The 20,981-nt window shown below is 39.3% G+C and overlaps 2 protein-coding genes across 3 annotated transcripts in view; one reads left to right on the forward strand and one right to left on the reverse strand.

Moving 5' to 3' along the window:
* Positions 1–20,981, forward strand: part of LOC138853943 (protein Star-like) — a 28,451-nt gene that overhangs the window by 4,254 nt on the left and 3,216 nt on the right. The gene's annotated exons all lie outside the window — the stretch shown is intronic.
* LOC128697412 (gonadal protein gdl) lies at positions 381–17,667 on the reverse strand. Of its 2 annotated transcripts, XM_053789035.2 has the most exons (5): positions 17,391–17,667; positions 15,199–15,359; positions 7,846–8,007; positions 3,444–3,628; positions 381–901 (listed from the first exon to the last, which is right to left on the reverse strand). In XM_053789035.2, exons 1-5 carry the CDS (start codon positions 17,480–17,482, stop codon positions 764–766), a joined length of 738 nt encoding a protein of 245 aa, XP_053645010.2. In that variant the 5' UTR covers positions 17,483–17,667; the 3' UTR covers positions 381–763. The 2 variants fall into 2 exon arrangements, with proteins under 2 accessions (XP_053645010.2, XP_069950291.1); XM_070094190.1 differs by lacking the exon at positions 7,846–8,007 and having other exon boundaries at positions 17,391–17,634.

Consider the following 20,981-nt stretch of genomic DNA (forward strand, 5'->3'; position numbering starts at 1 on the left):
AATTAATTTGACTTTAGATATTTTCGACATTCGATGGCTCTCAAGAACGGATTAATATCGAATGTCAGGGGTCCACTGTATCTCATCTGTGTCATACATAAAGATGAATGATTATTAACTAACTACTAATTATCAAACCTTTTGGATCTTCACAATTTCGTAGACTAATAGTACAGTACTGTACTTTAATCCCCACTGTATCCATGAGTGACACTCTCTAAAGGAAACTATTAGATAGTTTATTTATGGATAGTGAATTTCCATTTATTGGTACAGTATTACGTTGTGCAAGGGAAGGAAATAGGTACCAGAGTCATGGACAGCATTCAGCTTGTGGGTCATGAGTAATCCGATATACTGTGTAACAAAACTCACTGACATTCAGTGTAGTTATAGTATCATTTATTAGGATATATTACACCTTAAATACTTTAACTTAACAAGAAACTCTTCTATGATAGTATTTTAATAGAGCATTTGATAACCAATATCTGCTAAAATACTAGCTGTATGATATTCTTGGAGATACACAAGAGAGTTGGTGAAAATATATCTAATAATTAGATACAGTCAAATAACCAAAAAAAAAAAATCCCTTGTTCAGCTGTAAAAAATAAGTTTTTGTCTCACATATATGACTTCTTAGGTGACATCCAAGATGAAGGATGCACACCAGACATTACTGTGTATTTTACATACAAGACATTATGGTATTACTAAGAGCTAACAGAAAATATAGAATGACCAATACATTATCTAGTTTTCATAGAGGGACTTTAATTCCACCAATCCTTACAATGAAGCCCATAATGAACATTTGAACCTTGATCTCCATTGGGTTGTCTGTCTCATGGAACCCTGGAACACCAACCTGCTGCAGCGTTGATTGTTGTTCTGTCACCTGTTGAAACACCTTCATGTAGTATCACATTTATTAAGTATAATTCAGATCATTGTCTTGAGAAATAATGTAGTTGTCTTTACAAAATTATTATAATAAGCATGGGAAAGCCCTAAATTCATAAGGGTCAAGAAGTGCCTAGGGAATGGAAGGTAGTCTGATTTGATGAGAGCAGGGTATTTTTCTGTAGGGCAGGAGATCTTTCCCACCATTAACCCTTAATCGGTCCAAACATATATATACATTCTCTCGCGTAGCACCCCAAACGTATATATACGTTTCCTTTGTCATTCATTCAACATTGGCACGATATGCCCGAATCGCCTAGACATGAGAGAATGGGTGTGTGCACTCAGTGTGTGCCATATGAAAACAATTGGGAATGCCTGGGTACTAAATGCTCTTTTTTCCTATTAAAAAAAAAAATTTTTTTCTCTCAAAAAATTTGGGGCGTTGCGCGAGTGAACATATATATACGTTTGGACCGTTTAAGGGTTAAGATACTGGACTCCCTTTGAGAAGTGCCTTTATAAAAGCTTCCTTTGAAATGGTTACATGTAGGGTAGTGTTTCACACTGGTCTTTAAGAAATTTTGGTTTTCACTGACACTGATTTCTTTTAGCAGTCCTAAATATGGTATAAACGGTTAAGTACAGAGTAAGGATGTGAAAAAAAATATTTATTACAAAGATAAATTGAAACATTTTACTGATCAGGAACAACTACAATGAAATCATAGTTATTTTCTTAAGTACCTGTACTTATCTATATGTACTCATCTACATGTGGTTGCAGGGGCTGAGCCTTAGCTCCTGGCCCCACCTCTCATCTTAACACTTGCTAAATTTACTTTTTTTTTTTTTTTTTCAGACATGATTCTAGCCTAATGGTACTATTGTACTCACTCTTATAACTGTATGAAATCTGCCTTCATCACTTCTTCAAAGGGGTCATTCCACTTCCCAACCACCCTGAGACTAATAAAATATTTCCTGATATCCATTTGATTCGTCAGTGTCTTTAACTTCCAGCTGTGTCCCTGAGTACCTGCTGTCCCCCTCTCAAACAGCCTATCCCTGCCTGCCCTATCAATTTTGTATTTTGTTATCATGTCTCCCCTTGTTCTTATGTCCTCCATAAGGACCTTTCCTCATAACTCATTTGCCTTAGCTATGGAATTAGTTTCATTACATACTTCTGCACTTTCTCCAGTTTCTTAACATGCTTCCCCATGTGTGGGTTCAATACTGGTGACGTGTACTCACAGATGGGTCTGAATTTTCATTTAGAGAACACAATAAAGCAAATGCAGTTTTCAAATTAATTGTGTTCTCATGTCTCAATTATTGCTTTACATTCACAATGCCTTTTATAGCAAAAAGAGTTATCAGAGTGGGAAAATGTTGAGAGGTCATTTACTGCCCACACAAAATCAATAAAACATCTAAACTGGGAATACCTCAAAACATTTGGAATGCACTTTCTGGAATGGAGGAGAGAGAGATCTGATAATATATACAGTGGACCCCCGCATAACGATTACCTCCGAATGCGACCAATTATGTAAGTGTATTTATGTAAGTGCATTTGTACGTGTATGTTTGGGGGTCTGAAATGGACTAATCTACTTCACAATATTTCTTATGGGAACAAATTCGGTCAGTACTGGCACCTGAACATACTTCTGGAGTGAAAAAATATCGTTAACCGGGGGTCCACTGTATATGGAAATACTTAAGGATCAAGTCCTTAATGTACACCACCATAACAACTGGCTGAAGTCGGTAATACAGGACAAAGAATAGAATAAATTGAGTGAAAATCAAGAGTGACAAGGGCACAATTAGAAAACAATGTCTATATCTGTGGCCCAAGACTCGTCAGTCTTCTGCTAGCAGATATTGCCTGAACAAATATGGAAGTTTTCTAGAGGAAATGGCCACTACATGCTCATAATGCCTGATCAGATAGGTTATAATAGTTATGTAGGCTTGCAGGCAGCTTACAGCAATAGCCCAATTAACTAGGAAGTCTGGCATCACGGAGGACTGCAAAGGTAAAAATCATCGAAACTGGTCAGATACAGAGATACAAAGCTGTCTCCTTTTTCATCATAATATTCACAATATATTCTGCAATCCACTAAACATTCAGTTTTCATAATATTGTGTGTTGAATTCACAAATGAAAATACTGCATCTAGTTTCAGTGAGAAAAAAAATGGAGAAAAATTAAAAGGTACTTTTTATTATAGAGTAAAAAACTATTTTTGAAACCTTTCAAGTGTTTTTATTTTTCATTCCCTTGCCATAATTTTCACAAGGTTGTCACAACATTCTTATCAACCCTCTTGAGTAAGAAAAGGAAGAGGAGGAAGAATAGGAGGAAGAGGAAGGGAAAGGATAAAAAGAAAAGGAGGGAGAAGAGGACCATCATATTAATTTCTATTTGTTTAAATAACATTAAGTGCTGTAATAATAATAAATAGTAAAAATATTTTATACTGCTAAATACTGAAAGTCCCATGCTATATAACTACTACCTTCTGGTCTAGCACTTGCTGTATGCGCACATGGATATCAGCCACTTCTTGGGCCTGGCGAGCATCCAGCTGTGATAACTGTTCTTTGTGGAGGCGAGGCAGACGAGAAGCAACATGAGCTTTACCTTGACGTTCTGCAGCCAGAAGCTCCTCATGCTGAGACTTAAGTAATGCTTCACGTTCACCTAGAATGTATGTAACCCAGTCTGTTAGTGGTTCTGGGAATATATGTAACCAAGTCTGTTAGTAGTTCTGGGAATTATCATACCCATGGCTCAGTTTCAGACAGGTCTCCAAGGTTCGAAAGGAATTACTACAGGAATAAGAACTCTTAAGAACACACATGAAAGTAAAGTGTTTATTGAATGTAAAGTAGAGGATTATAAGATTTAGCAGTTATCTTATGTGTTCATGAGACAGAAAAAAAGATCAACAATCCTACCAGTGCAAAATAATTTAACAGGTTATTGTTTCACCCTCATATGACAGAAGGATAGTACCTCCCTAGATGGTTGCTGTCTGCCTGCCAACCTACTGCCCAGTGATAAAGAAAAGTGGAAAAATTGTTTTTAACAAACCAGCCTGTTCTCACTGAGGTAGGGTGATCCAAAAACATGGAAGCACATTCACCATCATTCATTCAATCACTGTCTTGCCAGAAGCATGTTGTCATCTCGGTTCAGATGGCCCTCCAAACTGCAATATTCCCACCCCTTCAGAGTGCAGGCATTGTGTTTACCACCTCCAGGAGTCAAGTCCAGCTAACCAGTTTCCCTAAATCCCTTCATAAATGTTATATTGCTCATACTCCAACAGTATTTCAAGTCAGAAAAATCATTTACTTCCACTCTGGTCTAACAAGCTCACACAAGCCTGCTGGATGTATGTTCAAGCCCCTAGCATCCAAAACCTCTTTTATCCACTCCCTCCAGCAGTACATATTATTATTATACTCATAACTAAGTGCTAGACCCACAAGGGTCATACAGTACTGCATCAAGCAATACAAAGGATAACCCCCTATCCCTCCTGACTTCCACCCCAGATTATATACTCTCTTAGTCTTCCTATTTCACTCCATTTGCTCTAAATATCCAAACTGCCTCAACAACCTCTCTCAGCCCACTCAATTATCCTTTTGCAACTCTACACCTAATTTCGAATCTCCAAATTCTCTATATAACACTCACACCACACATTACCCTCAAACATGACACCTTCAGAGCCTCAGTTTCCTTGCTGGAACATTTAAAACCCATGCTGCACACGCACATGACAGTGTTTGTATCACAGTACTCTGGTACATTCTTCGTTTTTTTGGCCTCCATGGATAAATTTCTGGAGGAAATGTATGGCAATTAGTATATATAATATATATATTTTTTTTCAACACACTGGCAGTTTTCCACCAAGGCAGGGTGACCCAAAAAAAGAAAGAAACACTTTCACGATAATTCATAAATAATCACTATCTTTGCAGAAATACTCAGATATGACAGTTCAGATGTCACTCCAAAAAGCAAATATCCCAAACCCCTCCTTTAAAGTGCAGGCATTGTACTTCCCACCTCCAGGACTCAAGTCTGGCTAACTGGTTTTTCTGAATCCCTTCACAAAATATTACCCAGCTCACATTCCTACAGCTTATCAAGTCCCAAAAACCATTCGTCTTCACTCACTATCTAACAGTCTCGCATTTAAAAGGCGCTAACAAAAGTATTCCTGGCATGAATAAGCTGGAAATAAAATCTTTAGTTTTATATATTTTTACCAAAATTCAGTCATCTGTCTCATCTACATTTCCTATGTACACCACCAAATTAACAATGGAGATTAAAGTAAACTGTCATTGTATACCAACTCCCATGCAGGTGGTCAAATGCTTCTCTCTATCCACGCCTCTCCAGTCTATGATCACACCAGACTGGCTTAAACATTTGGAGGGACTCTCCTCTGAGGCTGGATGGAGCAGCACCTTCCAGTTGATCGGTTGATTTCTGAGCCCTGTCATTGGTAGGTAATCCATGTTTACTAAAAGTGGTTGTGTTTATGAATATACATACTGACTTGCTTGCTCTTGCATGTCCTACTTCTAAGTATGCATGCAATGGCAGGGTAGTCTGGCTTCACATCTCTAATGACTTAATGTGCTCAGTGAAGGCTTTGCTTATAGTGCATAAAGATGTCATCATATTAATGGTATACAATACCAACTAATTGACAAGTAAGACACATATGCAGCAATTTGGTATCTCTACTGATAAGACATTCTGCAGGCTCAGTAAGCTTCTGAAGTCAAAATACAGAGGAGACATCAGAAGTTGTGTAGACAAATATGAGGTGATCACTCCTCAGCTTGGAGAAGAAGTAAATTTGAAATGATCAGTCCTTCGACCTTGGTGTGTGTTCACCGCCATCAAAGTTCCATCCTGACAAGTATTGATTACCACAAAATTTACTAACAATTTGTGTGTGAAGGCTTACTCAGCCCTGTAACAACTTCAGACAGTATTACCAAGGCTGGCTTCTCCTCAGGAAAATTAATGAATAGAAAAAGAACAAAAACTGACAAACATAAACACTTTATTATTTAGAAAATATAAAATATAAAACACTTAAATATGAAATATTAATCCTACCTTAAAGAAAATGAAAAATGAAAAATATAAATGATATCTGAATTCAACGCTAATATATATATATATATATATATATAAAACTTGGGTGTCTGGTGTTGGTGACACTGCGTGTTGTTGAAATCGTAGCCGTTGCCGATGATGGGGGGGGGTCGCAGGTGTTGAAGACAACCCACCGGCTCATTCTTCACAGATTTTCTAGCCGTCAATAATCCGTCCAGATGACAAGAAAGCAGGTTTTTTTTCACTGCAATGATGAGGGGTTATATCCTGCTACTTGCATACACAAACAGGTAAGTGGATCAGAAATTGGGACGCCTCAGAACGTTAGTCCGTCTCTTTCAATTTCTACACGTTGATTAGCAGGTGACCCTCTCTGTCCTTTCAAGCTGTAAAAAGAGACAGATTACCCACTGCTTAAGAAATCACTCTCCATGATAAGTACAATACCTAAAAGATATGGTGATTATTAAAACATTTTAACCTATCTAGACTGAAAGGACTAAGTTAATTATTGGTCAAAAGTGAAGCTTTCAACCAATAAGTCCACTAAAATATGATCAGGCGTGTACTTACAGTAGTATTGGGAGCTGTGAGTCGAGTGATTTACTGTTTGACCGGAGCCCCACACGTCACCTTTGGGGGGGGGAAGAGGGAGGGGAAGGGATACCGGGAGCTAGACTGACCCTACCTTAACAAGCAGCCGGCAATCAAACTATCACTTTCGGGGAGGGGGAAAAAGGGGGGGAATAGCGGGAGCTGGACTTACCCTACCTTAACAAGTAGCTGGCAATGAAACTATTGTTCTATATACTCCCTCGCTACTCCTATCTATTGAACTTTTCCCTCACACTCCCCCATACCAAGACTTATAGTCAAGGAGTATAAGAAGAATAGGCGAGGAAAAAGTTCTAACATGTGGAAGTCGCGTAAGGCAACAAATCTTCTACTGACTGTCACGACTTAACCAGTCAGAGAAATAATTGGATGAACCATTGATATACACAATATGGAACTTAAAAGCCTGGAGTGCTAATGTCCACCTCAAGAGGCGACTGTTGGTTCCCTTAAAAGTTTCTAGGTATATCAAAGGTTTGTGGTCCGTTTCTAAAATGAATTCTTTTCCCAGCAAATAAAATTTAAGTTTGGAGATACCCCACACAAGGGCCAAACATTCCTTTTCTATGGTGGAGTATCTTGTTTCTGCGGGAAGGAGTTTCCGGCTTAGGAAGCATACAGGGAAGGGAGTACCATCATGGTATTGTAGTAATACTGCACCTAAACCTGTATTGGAGGCATCAGTTCTTAAACAAAATGTTTTATTAATATCTGGAATCTTAAGTATAGGGCCTTTCGAAAAGATACTTTTAATCTCATTAAACTTTTCCTGAGCTACGTCGGAAAGTTCAAGAGGTTCCTTCACAGACTTTTTAAGGAAGTCGGATAAGATGCCTGTAAGATCAGTAAGGTTCGGGATAAACCGTGCATAAAAATTTACAGAACCAAGAAAGCTACGCATGAGCTTCTTGGTTTTGGGGAATTTAAATTCTAATAAAGCTTTGATCTTACTGGGGAGAGGCTGCAGAGTTATTAGAAAGTATCAGTCCAAGATATCTAATCTTGTTATACCCATTTCTTCAGCTTGGCAGTGAGGCCATGTGAGCGTAACCTATGTAAAACTGATGTTAATGTTTGGATATGCTCGCCCCACGTGGATGTCATTACGTAAATGTTATCAAAATAAACTGAAACATTTGGCATATTACCCAAGACCTTTCTCATCAGTCTCATGTAGGTAGCACAGGCAGTTACCAAACCGAAGGGCATAGTTCTATACTGCATCAGTCCTTGGTGTGTAGGAAAAGCGGTGTACTGCTTAGAAGAAGGATCTAACATTACTTGATGATATGCCTGCGCAATATCAATCTCTGAAAAGAAGGAAGAGTCATAAAATTTGTGTAGATCGCTATCTATTAAGGGCATAGGCTCAGCATCCCACCGAGTGATAGCATTAAGGCCTCTGAAGTCAATAGCAAGTCTATATGAATTATCCCCCTTCTTAACCCTGACTACTGGTGAGCAATATGCAGATACTGAAGGTTCAATGATCTTTAGTTTTAATAATTTGTCTACCTCTCGGTCAAATGCATCCCTAAGGTGAACTGGAACTGGGTATAATTTTCGTTTGATAGGATTGTCCGTCACTAAGTCAATCTTATGGACTACCATGGAGGTAACACCTGGAATATCAGTAAAGACGTCTGAAAAGTTACTCACACATTGAAGTACAGTGGACCCCCGCATAACGATGGCATCACATAGCGATTTTTCCGCATACCGATTACTTTTATCGCAAAATTTTTGCCGCGCATACCGATTAAAAACCCGCTCACCGATTTTCGTCCGAGACGCGTCCAATGTGCCCTCAGCCAGCCTCACATGTGCCGCCCGTCCCATTGTTTACCAGCCAGCCTCCGCGGTAACATCCAAGCATACACTCGGAATATTTCGTATTATTACAGTATTTTCGGTGCTGTTTCTGGAAAATAAGTGACCATGGGCCCCAAGAAAGGTTCTAGTGCCAACCCTACACCTCAAAGGGTAAGAATTACTATAGAAATGAAGAAAGAGATAATTGATAAGTATGAAAGTGGAGTGCGTATAGCCGACCTAGTCAAGCTGTACAAGAAACCCCAATCAACCATCGCTACTATTGTGGGCACCAGAAAGACAATCAAGGAAGCTGTTCTTGCCAAAGGTTCAACTGTGTTTTCGAAACAAAGATCGCAAGTGATGGAAGATGTTGAGAGACTCTTATTGGTGTGGATAAATGAAAAACAGCTAGCAGGAGATAGCATCTCTCAAGCGATCATATGTGAAAAGGCTAGGAAGTTGCATGAGGATTTAATTAAAAAAATGCCTGCAACTAGTGATGATGTGAGTGAATTTAAGGCCAGCAAAGGTTGGTTTGAGAGATTTAAGAAGCGTAGTGGCATCCATAGTGTGATAAGGCATGGTGAGGCTGCCAGTTCGGACCACAAAGCGGCTGAAAAATATGTGCAGGAATTCAAGGAGTACATAGAAACTGAAGGACTGAAACCTGAACAAGTGTTTAATTGTGATGAAACAGGCCTGTTCTGGAAGAAAATGCCAAGCAGGACCTACATTACTCAGGAGGAAAAGGCACTCCCAGGACATAAGCCTATGAAAGACAGGCTTACTTTGTTGATGTGTGCCAATGCTACTGGTGATTGCAAAGTGAAGCCTTTATTAGTGTATCACTCTGAAACTCCCAGAGCGTTCAGGCAAAAGAATGTCCTCAAGGATAATTTGTGTGTGCTGTGGAGGGCAAACAGTAAGGCATGGGTCACTAGGGAATTTTTCTATAACTGGTTACACCATGCATTTGCCCCCAATGTGAAAAAATACCTAACTGAAAAGAAATTAGAACTTAAGTGCCTCCTGGTGTTAGACAATGCCCCTGGTCATCCTACAGACGTGGCAGAGCGACTTTATGGGGACATGAGCTTCATTAAGGTGAAGTTTTTGCCTCCTAATACCACGCCTCTCCTGCAGCCCATGGACCAGCAGGTTATTTCCAACTTCAAGAAACTGTACACAAAAGCTCTGTTTGAAAGGTGCTTTGTAATGACCTCAGAAACTCAACTGACTCTAAGAGAGTTTTGGAGAGATCACTTTAATATCCTCAATTGTGTAAACCTTATAGGTAAGGCTTGGGAGGAAGTGACTAAGAGGACCTTGAACTCTGCTTGGAAGAAACTGTGGCCAGAATGTGTAGACAAAAGGGATTTTGAAGGGTTTGAGGCTAACCCTGAGAATCCTGTGCCAGTTGAGGAATCCATTGTGGCATTGGGAAAGTCCTTGGGGTTGGAGGTTAGTGGGGAGGATGTGGAAGAGTTGGTGGAGGAGGACAATGAAGAACTAACCACTGATGAGCTGATAGATCAACTTCAAGAGCAAGAGGCCAGACCTGGGGAAACTGGTTCAGAGGAGGGGAGAGAGAAATTGAAGAAGTTGCCTACTACAAAGATAAAGGAAATCTGTGCTAAGTGGCTTGAAGTGCAAACCTTCATGGATGAAAATCACCCTCACACAGCTATTGCAAGCCGTGCTGGTGATTATTACACTGACAATGTTGTGAAACACTTTAGGCAAGTCATAAAGGAACGAGAGGTACAGGCCACTATGGACAGATATCTTGTGCGAAAGAAGTCCAGTGACTCTGAAGCTGGCCCTAGTGGCATTAAAAAAAGAAGGGAAGTAACCCCAGGTTCATGTCTCTTATGGTCATCCAAAGATTCATTAATATTAATGTTGGTTGCGCCCGAGTGGTCAAGAGTCACCAAGTCATGTAGTTCTTCATCATAGTCTAAATTTGAGGTGTCAATTACGCACACCTTACATTCTTCAGTTGTTTTATGAAGTTCGTGTGGAAAAACTAAGTCAAAGTTATTAAGGCAGTTAACCGAATTTCTTTGGTAATATTTCTTAAGGATGTTGATATGATAAAGCTTAGGTTTCCCCTTGACTTCTATGAGGTAGTCAACTTTTCCACAAATTTTTAATACTTTATATGGACCTTTCCATGCTACTAATAATTTATTTGACTTGATAGGCAAAAGTACCAGAACTTCATCTCCTACTTTAAAACTTCTCTTCTGACTTTTGGAATCAAAATAGGTTTTGTACTGGTCCATTGACAAGCTTAAGTTTTTCGAAACTGTGTCAGAGGTCTCCTCAAGTTTGGATCTAAGGTCAAGGAGAAACTGGTAAGAAGATTGAACCTCAGCCTTTACGTCCTCATTAGTCCATAAGTCATGAAGGATGGAGAATGGGCCTCTGGCCTGTCTACCATAGAGAAGTTCAAAAGGTGAAAACCCCAAAGAGTCACTGGGAACTTCCCTCATGGCAAACAAAGCACAGGGTAGGTAACGATGCCACTCCTTAGGTTTAAGGGAGCAAAGTTTCCTTAAAATGGACTTGAGAATCGAATGCTGGCGCTCAATCCTCCCATTACAGCTGGGATGATAGGGTGTGGTGGAGAGGCTTCACTCCCAGAAGTTGGTATAGATGTTGCATTAAGTCAGATGTGAATTGTGTCCCACGGTCAGACAAAATTTCTCTAGGGATGCCCACTCTGGAGAAGATGGACAAAAGGACTTCAGCCACCTCTGTAGTAGTTATGGTCTTTAAGGGAATGGCTTCAGGGAAACTCGAAGCATAATCAACTAATGTTAATATATATCTATGTCCCCCAGATGAAAGTGGAGATAAAGGACCAACGATGTCAATAGCTACTCTTTCAAACGGTACCGTAAACATTGGCATTTTGACCATAGGTACTCGCCTGGTACCTCGGGAGGATGACAGTTGGCAAACTTTACACGATCTACAATAGGTAGTGACATCTGAGGACATTTTTGGCCCAAAATAGGTTTCCCTAATTTTATTTAAGGTTTTACGATGCGAGAAATGTCCGGCCACTGGCAGGTCATGAGCCATTTTAAGAACAGTCTCTCTGCATTGACTTGGAACAACTAAGATGGAATAGTCTATCTCATCTGAATTTAATTTGAATACTGACTTGTACAAGATACCTTTTATATATTCAAATTTACATGAAAAGTTTTTCCTTTGGATAACTTGATTTTGTTTAGCGGCATTATGGCAATTCTGAAGAGAAGGGCAATTACGTTGTAAATTGACAAAGGAGTCCTTCGATATATCTAAAGGCTTAAAGTCAGGGAAAATCAAAGGATGGACAGTAGGAAAAGCCTGGGCTTTGGTCTGAGCCCTAGTCAAGACATTTATGGTATCGGAGGTGATATCTTCACTTTCATCTAACAAGTGAACCAGTGATCCTACCACATCGCTTTCGAGAGTAGCATCACTGGTTTTTAATCCCACATGAATCTCGCAAGACATTGTCTCATCTGAACTTTCGAGGGGCTTCTCTGACTCTACAGGAAGAGGATCTGAAACACTTACGCCCATCTTTGGTGATGAAAGGTCAACCTCAGAAGGAAGAATGGCACCTTTTACATTACCTATTAGTACGGAGCAAGAAGTGATGGGAGCTAGTACAGCTTCAGACCAACCTGTGAACCATTTAGACCTAATATAACAACGGATGGTAGGAAAAGTGTCCGTACGGCCCAAGTAGTCTGAAAGTATAGCAGAGGAATGAGTTTCTTTAAGGTTAGGGAACAGCTTATCAGAAATTACTATACATGTGCATCCAGTGTCTCGTAAAATGGTAGATACATAAAGTCCATTAACTGTTCCTGAACAGAAGGGTGCTTGGTCATTACAGTCTTTAAAACATCTTCCAACTTTTTGGACCTTCTTAGAAGGACAAGCTGGACGTTTATGTCCCTTAACACCACACAAATGACAAACAGGAACAAAAGAAGTCATTTTACTTTCCACTAGAGGTTTTGATTTCTTAAGGTCTGATGAGCCCTTGCCCTTAGGGTTTGATCCCTTTAGGTCCTTATAGGAATTGTGAGCCTCAGCATACAGGTCAGCAGCCTCAGCAACTTCCTCAGCTTTAATCAGGTTACGTTCTCTGATGAATGTTCATATCTGGTGAGGAAGAGCTGTCAGGAACTGGTCAGCAACCATGAAGTCTCTTAAGAGATTCATAACTGTGATCAATTCCTGAACTCTCTAACCAAAAGTCGAACAAACGAAAGAGTGTTACTTGTAACTGCTGAAAGTTTTGGCCAGGCTGTAAGGTGGCATACCTGAAATCTTTCCTGTAAGAATTTGTGGTTTTTTGATATGCTTTAAGGATTGCCTTCTTCAGTAGGTTATAATTACATATGATATCCTGCAACAAAGTTGCATAGATATTCAAGGCTGTACCAGAAAATAACATTCCTAACCTGGTAGCCCAGGTATCAGCAGGCCATTCACAGAGGGTAGCAGTATTTTCAAACCTGATAATGTATGAAGTAATGTCTTCACCCTCTGTGAAGGGAGGTAAATTAGGTGTTGGAATATGTGCACTAGCTGCATGATGTTCAATTATTCCTTCCTCTAATTGTTGTTGTGTAAGAGTTAACTTTTTATTCTCTAATTCAAGGCGAGCTTTTTCGAGCTCGCGATCCTTTTCTCTCTATTAACTCGAGTTCTCTAGCTTTTTCCTCACGTTCTCTAGCTTTTTCCTCACGTTCTCTAGCTTTTTCCTCACGTTCTCTATCCTTTGCTCTTTCCTCAAGTTCTCTTAATTTAACTTGTTCTTCACGTACTCTAGCTCTCTCCTCACGATCAAGTCTATCACGCTCCTTTTTGTCTTCTCTCTCTCTTTCTGTCTTTCTTGGATTTCTCTCTCAATTCTCTCTCTCTCCTTTATCTCTTCTCTTTCGATTCTCTCTCTCTCCTTTTCTTCTTCTCTTTCCCTTTCTGTCTTTCTTCTCTCTCAATTCTCTCTCTTTCAAGTCTTTCCTGGATCTTAGCACTAATGAAAGATTCTAAATTTTTCCCTGTTATTCCTAACTTACTTCCAGCGTTCATCCAAAACTGGTATTCCTCCATACTTGCAAGAATAACTTAAACTATCAGGGGAAATGAAACGGGTATTAGAGAAAACGGAGGGTTCAGTTCCTGCTCCGCTCAAACTGTAAATAAACCAGAGGGCTCGATCCCTGCTTCAATTAAACAATATGTATTAGTGAAAACGAAGGGTTCTATGCCGGCTCCGAGCAAACAGTAAGTAGAATGGGGTCACTTGACCATCCAATCTTCTCACCAACAAACCAAGAGTGTCTTACGACAGTTCCCTTGATAAAATAAAGAGCTCAATGAAACAAATTGTCACTGGAAAATCTCGGGTCCCTAGAATCTAATCCTCCAAAGTGTTTCAAGCTCGAACAAAAAGATGGCAGAATTAAATATTATATCCTGCCTGACTTGACTTACAATAAATTGAGACTATAACAATCACCAAATCTTTTAAATACCTGTACTGTAGTCCTACCATAGAGAATGATTACTCATGGCTGGTGGTAACTGTCGGTGGTATGCGGCGTTGAAGTTCCAATGGTAGATTTGAGATGGAGTTGAATCTTGATTCAGTCAAGTTGATCCTGGCAAAGTCGTCACTTGTGAAGGCTTACTCAGCCCTGTAACAACTTCAGACAGTATTACCGAGGCTGGCTCCTCCTCAGGAAAATTAATGAATAGAAAAAGAACAAAAACAAACAAACACTTTATTATTTAGAAAATATAAAATATAAAACACTTAAATATGAAATATTAATCCTACCTTAAAGAAAATGAAAAATGAAAAATATAAATGATATCTGAATTCAACGCTAATATATATATATATATAACTTGGGTGTCTGGTGTTGGTGACAGTGCGTGTTGTTGAAATCGTAGCCGTTGCCGATGATGGGGGGGGGTTGCAGGTGTTGATGACAACCCACAGGCTCGTTCTTCACAGATTTTCTAGCCGTCAATAATCCGTCCAGATGACAGGAAAGCAGGTTTTTTTCCACTGCAATGATGAGGGGTTATATCCTGCTACTTGCATACACAAACAGGTAAGTGGATCAGAAATTGGGACGCCTCAGAACGTTAGTCCATCTCCTTCAATTTCTACCCTCTCTGTCCTTTCAAGCTGTAAAGAGAGACAGATTACCCACTGCTTAAGAAATCACTCTCCATGATAAGTACAATACCTAAAAGATGTGGTGATTATTAAAACATTTTAACCTATCAAGACTGAAAGGACTAAGTTAATTATTGGTCAAAAGTGAAGCTTTCAACCAATAAGTCCACTAAAATATGATCAGGTGTGTACTTACAGTAGTATTGGGAGCTGTGAGTCGAGTGATTTACTGTTTGACCGGAGCCCCACACGTCACCTTTCGGGGGAGGGGGGGGAAGAGGGAGGGAAAGGGATAGCGGGAGCTAGACTGACCCTACCTCAACAAGTAACCGGCAATGAAACTATTGTTACTATATACTCCCTCGCTACACCTATCTATTGAACTTTTCCCTCACATTGTGTTATATGTGTCCTACTGCAACCCTAGTTCAAACCATGAAAATTTTTAATAAAAGAGCACTGACACATCTACATTACGCACCTTTGTGTTTATTAATCATTTGAGAACGTTGTTGGTGTAAGCTCTTCTCTGTCATGTGCTGAAGCTCTGCTAGCTCTTGCACAATTTCAAACACAGTATTATTAAGCAGCACATGGGCCAGAGAAGAAAGGAGATCATATGGGAGTCGTTGCTGGAATTTTCTGGAAATATTAAATTGTATAAATTTTGGTAAATATCTCACCTTGACAAACAAAACATTTTCTTACAACAAAACTAGACAGATTATACATACTGTAATATACATATACAGTGGACCCCCGAGTTTCGTGATTAATCCGTTCCAGAGAGCCCGCCGAAGGTCGAAATTCATGAAACTCGAAACCATTTTCCCCATAAGAAATAATGGAAATAAAATTAATCCGTTCCAGACACCCAAAAATATTCAAATTAAATAAAGATTTACATAATGAAAACAATCAGAAATCAAGTACATGCATTTAAAATAATTAATAATAACATTACACTTACCTTTACTGAAGACTTTTGGGTGAATGGAGGATGGGAGGAGGTGACAGGAGGAAGGTGTACACTATTGTTTGGAAGGAGAATCTCCTTCCATTAGGACTTTAGGTAGCAAGTCCTTATCTGGGGTTACTTCCCTTCTTCTTTTAATGCCACTGGGAACAACTTGAGTCACTGGACCCCTGGCACACAAAATATCTATCCAGAGAGGTCTTTTTCTGGCATTTCTTTAAGATTTCCCTGAAGTAGGACACAACACTGTCATTGTACACGTTGTAGATACGGCTTGTTTCAGCTTGGTCAGGGTGATACTTTTCAACAAAACTTTGCAACTCATTCCACATTCCACACATGTCCTTAATCACTGAAGAAGGCACCTCATCCACTCCCTCTTCCTCCTCCTCTGAAGCAAGTTCCTCGGCTGTGGTCTGATGCTGTTCCAGTTGAAGCTCTTGCAGTTTGTCAGTGGTTAGCTCTTTCCTGTGGTCCTCCACCAACTCTTCCACATCCCCGTCACTCACTTTATTTACCAAAGGGCTTGCACTAGCTTTCCTTGGGTCCATGATGACTTATTTAGCAGTTGCAAGCACAAAAAACAATGGATTATTATGAAATGTATTGTATGAACCCGCGGGGTGATGGTCACGTGTTAGTAAACAATGGCACACTGAGCGTGAATAGCGTGGGAGACTGGCTTTGTGTGCACAGTGATGGGTGGACGGGTACTGGACAGTCGCTGAAACACGAGTTTTTTCACGAAACTTGAGGCCAAATTTTTCCAAAAAAACTCGCCGAAGGTCGAATTTCACGAAAGTCGAGGCTGCCGAAACTCGGGGGTCCACTGTATATGTAATATGCACTATTTGAAGAAACACTGAATAGATTGTTAGTTTTAGTGCAACTGCAGTGCATTTATTCAAATATTTGTTAATGGGACCTTGTGAGTAGCAGTTTTTTTCATGAATACCATCAAAAATGCTATTTGGCATTTCTTTGGAAAGTAAAAATAAGACACGCAACCAAAATTTCTGCTGTTTACATATTTGAAGAGCACATCCAAACTGGTTTTGAAAATAATCTCATGGATAAATATTATTGGGCATAATAAGGAATAAATTATCAATGAACTGGACCAGGACCTGAAATAAAAAATGACTGTATTTTTTTAAATCAGACTGAGTGTCCATGGTTCAATCACCGGCCAGGTGGAAACGTTGGGCATGTTTCCTTATACCTGCTGTCCCTGTTCAGCTAGCAATCAGTCGTACCTAGGTCTTAGTTGACTGGTGTGGGTAGCATCCTGGGGGGCAAGACTGAAGGACCACAATGGAAATAAGACAAACAGTCCTTGATGACACACTGATTTTCTTTGGTTATCCTGGGTAGCTAACCCTTCCAGAGTTAAAAATCCAAAATAAGTCTGGCTTTTTGGGGCTATTATAATTTCTCTACACATATGCTGTTATGTATGATAATCAATGTAAATGTATTTATGTATACCTGAATAAACTTACTTAACAAATCTTACGTTATACTGACTCGAAGTCTGAATCTTTGGTACCTCATTAGGTCCTGAATGATTTACCAACAATATTTGTCTATAACATACATATGATTACTGAAACACTATGTACACATAAAATTGTCAGCAAAGTAATATGTAGATTCCCTAAATAATCCTAAATTATATCACTTAATTCGAAACTTACGGTGGAATATCTCGAGCTAGAGTCTGCAGTTTCTCAAGCATTTTATACAGTCTTTCTTGTGTGTCTGAGGAATTATCTCCTACACTATGCATTATATGTTCGTTTATCAACTTCACGAAGTTGATAATATGTTTTTATTTCTACTGACAGATACTTCTGTTGTTGTTGTTGTTGGTGGTATACAGGGCCACTACAAATGACGCCGTATTGAACTCTGCTGCTCGGTCTCCAGCAGTAAATAACTTAATTAACAATACACAGTATCAGGGTTTCCCATACTACCCGTTTTGACCGGGATTGCCCTGGTATCAAAGTTCTGTCCTGAATTCCAGGTTAGTTTGTCATTTTCTCAGAACAAAAAGATCGCAACAATAAAAATTAAAGAAAAACAAATTTCATCTTCTCTGGAGAGAGGTACAGTGACTGAATCTACACTAAAATGGCTAATGTACTGCAGAATAAACATTGATTTAAGCAGCGAATTTTATGACAAAATAAAAAATAACAAACCATTACTAAGGAAGATGATGGGCCAGGGCGCGGGGGCACTGACCCCCCGGAACATCCTCCAGGTATACTCTAGGTAAGGTTCATTCTAGTCAAAAATATGACTGGTTCTCCAAAGAGTAATTCCATACTTTTTGCGTTTTGTTCTTTTTCATTTTGTAGTCCTTAATTGAGAAATTGGTACATTTTAGGCCTTAATTGTTTGTATTAAAGAAAATATACCTACTTTATATTTCATGTATATGCATTTTTTTTAAACCTTAAAAATGTCTCGGTCTGAGTCAGAGAAATTATGGTAAGTTTAAGAATATCTATGAATGGATTTACAAGCAGTAGTGAGGCATTATTATTATTATTATTATTATTATTATTATTATTACTATTATTATTATTATTATTATTATTATTATCGTTGTTCATTATTATTATTATTATTAATTAATATTATTATTATTGATTTTTTTATGTTATTGAATTCATGCGTCATTTAGTCATCACGTTTTTTCCTTCTTTTTTTTTGGTAATGTTTCCCCTGACCTTTTACTCCTTTAGCCTCGCACTCGTCAATTGTGTGATGCATTTAATGAAAAATAATTCTAAGATTCTTCAACTGCTTTACTGCAAACTTAGACTACATCTGCTGACTGGTTCAAGTATATCACTCAAGATACATCTCAGAATGCTGTTTCCAAATGGCTCAGAGAGACATGTGAGTAAACACTAGGACATATCTGATTAACAAGACACGTGAGTATGTTTACTAATGGAGAAGCTAAGGGTAGGACAATTTTCCGCGCGCTCAAAAAAATCGAAAAATTATGGAAATTGAGATATATACCGAAAAATAGCTTAACTCTTTGGCAACACAATGGTACCAGAATGAATGTTCTACGATGTTTCTACAAGAAATTATAGTCATTTATATCAGGTATGGTGATGGCGATATGGGTAGCACGTCTGCTCACAGCCCATATATTTTTCGGAATTTTTTCCTTGTTTTTTATAGCTTTTTCTTGCATTATTCTTTCTAATATAATTGACTATTTGGTATCATTTAAAAGTAGGCGGAGCTTATCCGTAGAGTGCCAGCCAATCAGAAACCATCTTGGAACCCTCGGCCATATTCCCGCTCCAGAGAGTGCCATGAGAAATCACTTCATTATTACGCTTATATCAACTTATATATCAACTCTGCGGCTTATTTATCTTTCAGAATTGATCTAATATGATATAATAAACACTATAAATAACATACAAACATGTTATATACTCTAGACTGAATAAAATAGGCCATAATATGGCGAGAGACCATCGGAAATATTTCGATATAAATGAGTTACTCTTCTCCATGTCTTTGAGTAAGAGAAAACGGTGTTTTGAAGAGGATAACTGCACTAGAACATTAGTTTACTAAGAAATACACCTAAACAAACGCGATTTTCGCGTTTTTTTTTTTTTTTTTTTTTTTGAGACGGTGGGCCAGCCGGCGTTCTAGGCCAATATGTCGGAAGTAACTTATTCACCTAATGTACCTATTTCTCCCTTTATTACTTAATTAAATGGAATAATATTCACGGAAATTGTAGAATAATGATTTCTCTAATTTCCTTAGAGCCAGTTTTGGAAATATTCCAAATACTTTGGGAGTTATGTGGGAGTAAAGGGCAGATTTTCTGCAACATTCCAAGAACTAACAAACTTTATTTTTTTTGTGAAATAAAGATAAGTTATTTAGAGGAAAGGTAATAATTACAAATTCGTATAAGCATTGTTCTCTTGGCACCAAGTGTCCAAACAACCTTACGTCGTCCCATATACGCCTACCACCGTGCCAAAGGGCATTTTCAGCAAATCAGTCCTTTTTCAGTCTTTTCTCAGTTGTTGTTTGAGGTATATTTTTGATAAATATTTTCAAGAAAGAGTGAAAACACTTTGTCTTGTGCACCGAAACTGGAGGAAATTGGACGGTAAACAAAAAAATAAAATAATTAATTGCCTGACTGCCCCCTGTTCATCAATCAGTGGCCCTTTTTCGATCCATTACAGAGGATAAATATCGACTACAGTGGATGAAGTGAAGTATTAGGATATTTAATGAGATGGTTTCCTTGGGTGACTGTGAGGGGAAAAAGCAGCAGTGTCCATTGTAGCAGTGACCACAGCAGTGGCGACCATTGTAGCAGCAAGCACAACAGCAGTGATCATTGTAACAGACCAGAGCAGCAGTGACTCATAGCAGCGAGCACAGCAGCAGTGACTATTGTAGCAGCGACTACAGCAGTAGTGACTATTGCAGCAGCAAGCACAGCAGTAGTGATCATTGTAGCAGCGACTACAGCAGTAGTGACTATTGTAGCAGCGACTACAGCAGTAGTGACTATTGTAGCAGCGACTACAGCAGTAGTGACTATTGTAGCAGCGACTACAGCAGTAGTGACTATTGTAGCAGCGACTACAGCAATAGTGACTATTGTAGCAGCGACTACAGCAGTAGTGACTATTGTAGCAGCGACTACAGCAGTAGTGACTATTGTAGCAACGACTACAACAGTAGTGACTATTGTAGCAGCAAGCACAGCAGCAGAGATCATTGTAGCAGCCAGCACAGCAGCAGAGATCATTGTAGCAGCAAGCACAGCAGTAGTGACTATTGCAGCAGCAAGCACAGCAGCAGAGATCATTGTAGCAGCCAGCACAGCAGCAGAGATCATTGTAGCAGCAAGCACAGCAGCAGAGATCATTGTAGCAGCCAGCACAGCAGCAGAGATCATTGTAGCAGCCAGCACAGCAGCAGTAATCATTGTAGCAGCCAGCACAGCAGCAGTAATCATTGTAGCAGCAAGCACAGCAGCAGATATCGTTGTAGCAGCCAGCACAGCGGCAGTAATCATTGTAGCAGCAAGCACAGCAGCAGAGATCATTGTAGCAGCCAGCACAGCAGCAGTAATCATTGTAGCAGCCAGCACAGCAGCAGATATCATTGTAGCAGCCAGCACAGCAGCAGAGATCATTGTAGCAGCAAGCACAGCAGCAGATAACATTGTAGCAGCAAGCACAGCAGCAGATATCATTGTAGCAGCCAGC

The sequence above is a fragment of the Cherax quadricarinatus genome, chromosome 44 (genome assembly GCF_038502225.1).
Source record: "Cherax quadricarinatus isolate ZL_2023a chromosome 44, ASM3850222v1, whole genome shotgun sequence".
Lineage (NCBI taxonomy): Eukaryota > Metazoa > Arthropoda > Malacostraca > Decapoda > Parastacidae > Cherax > Cherax quadricarinatus.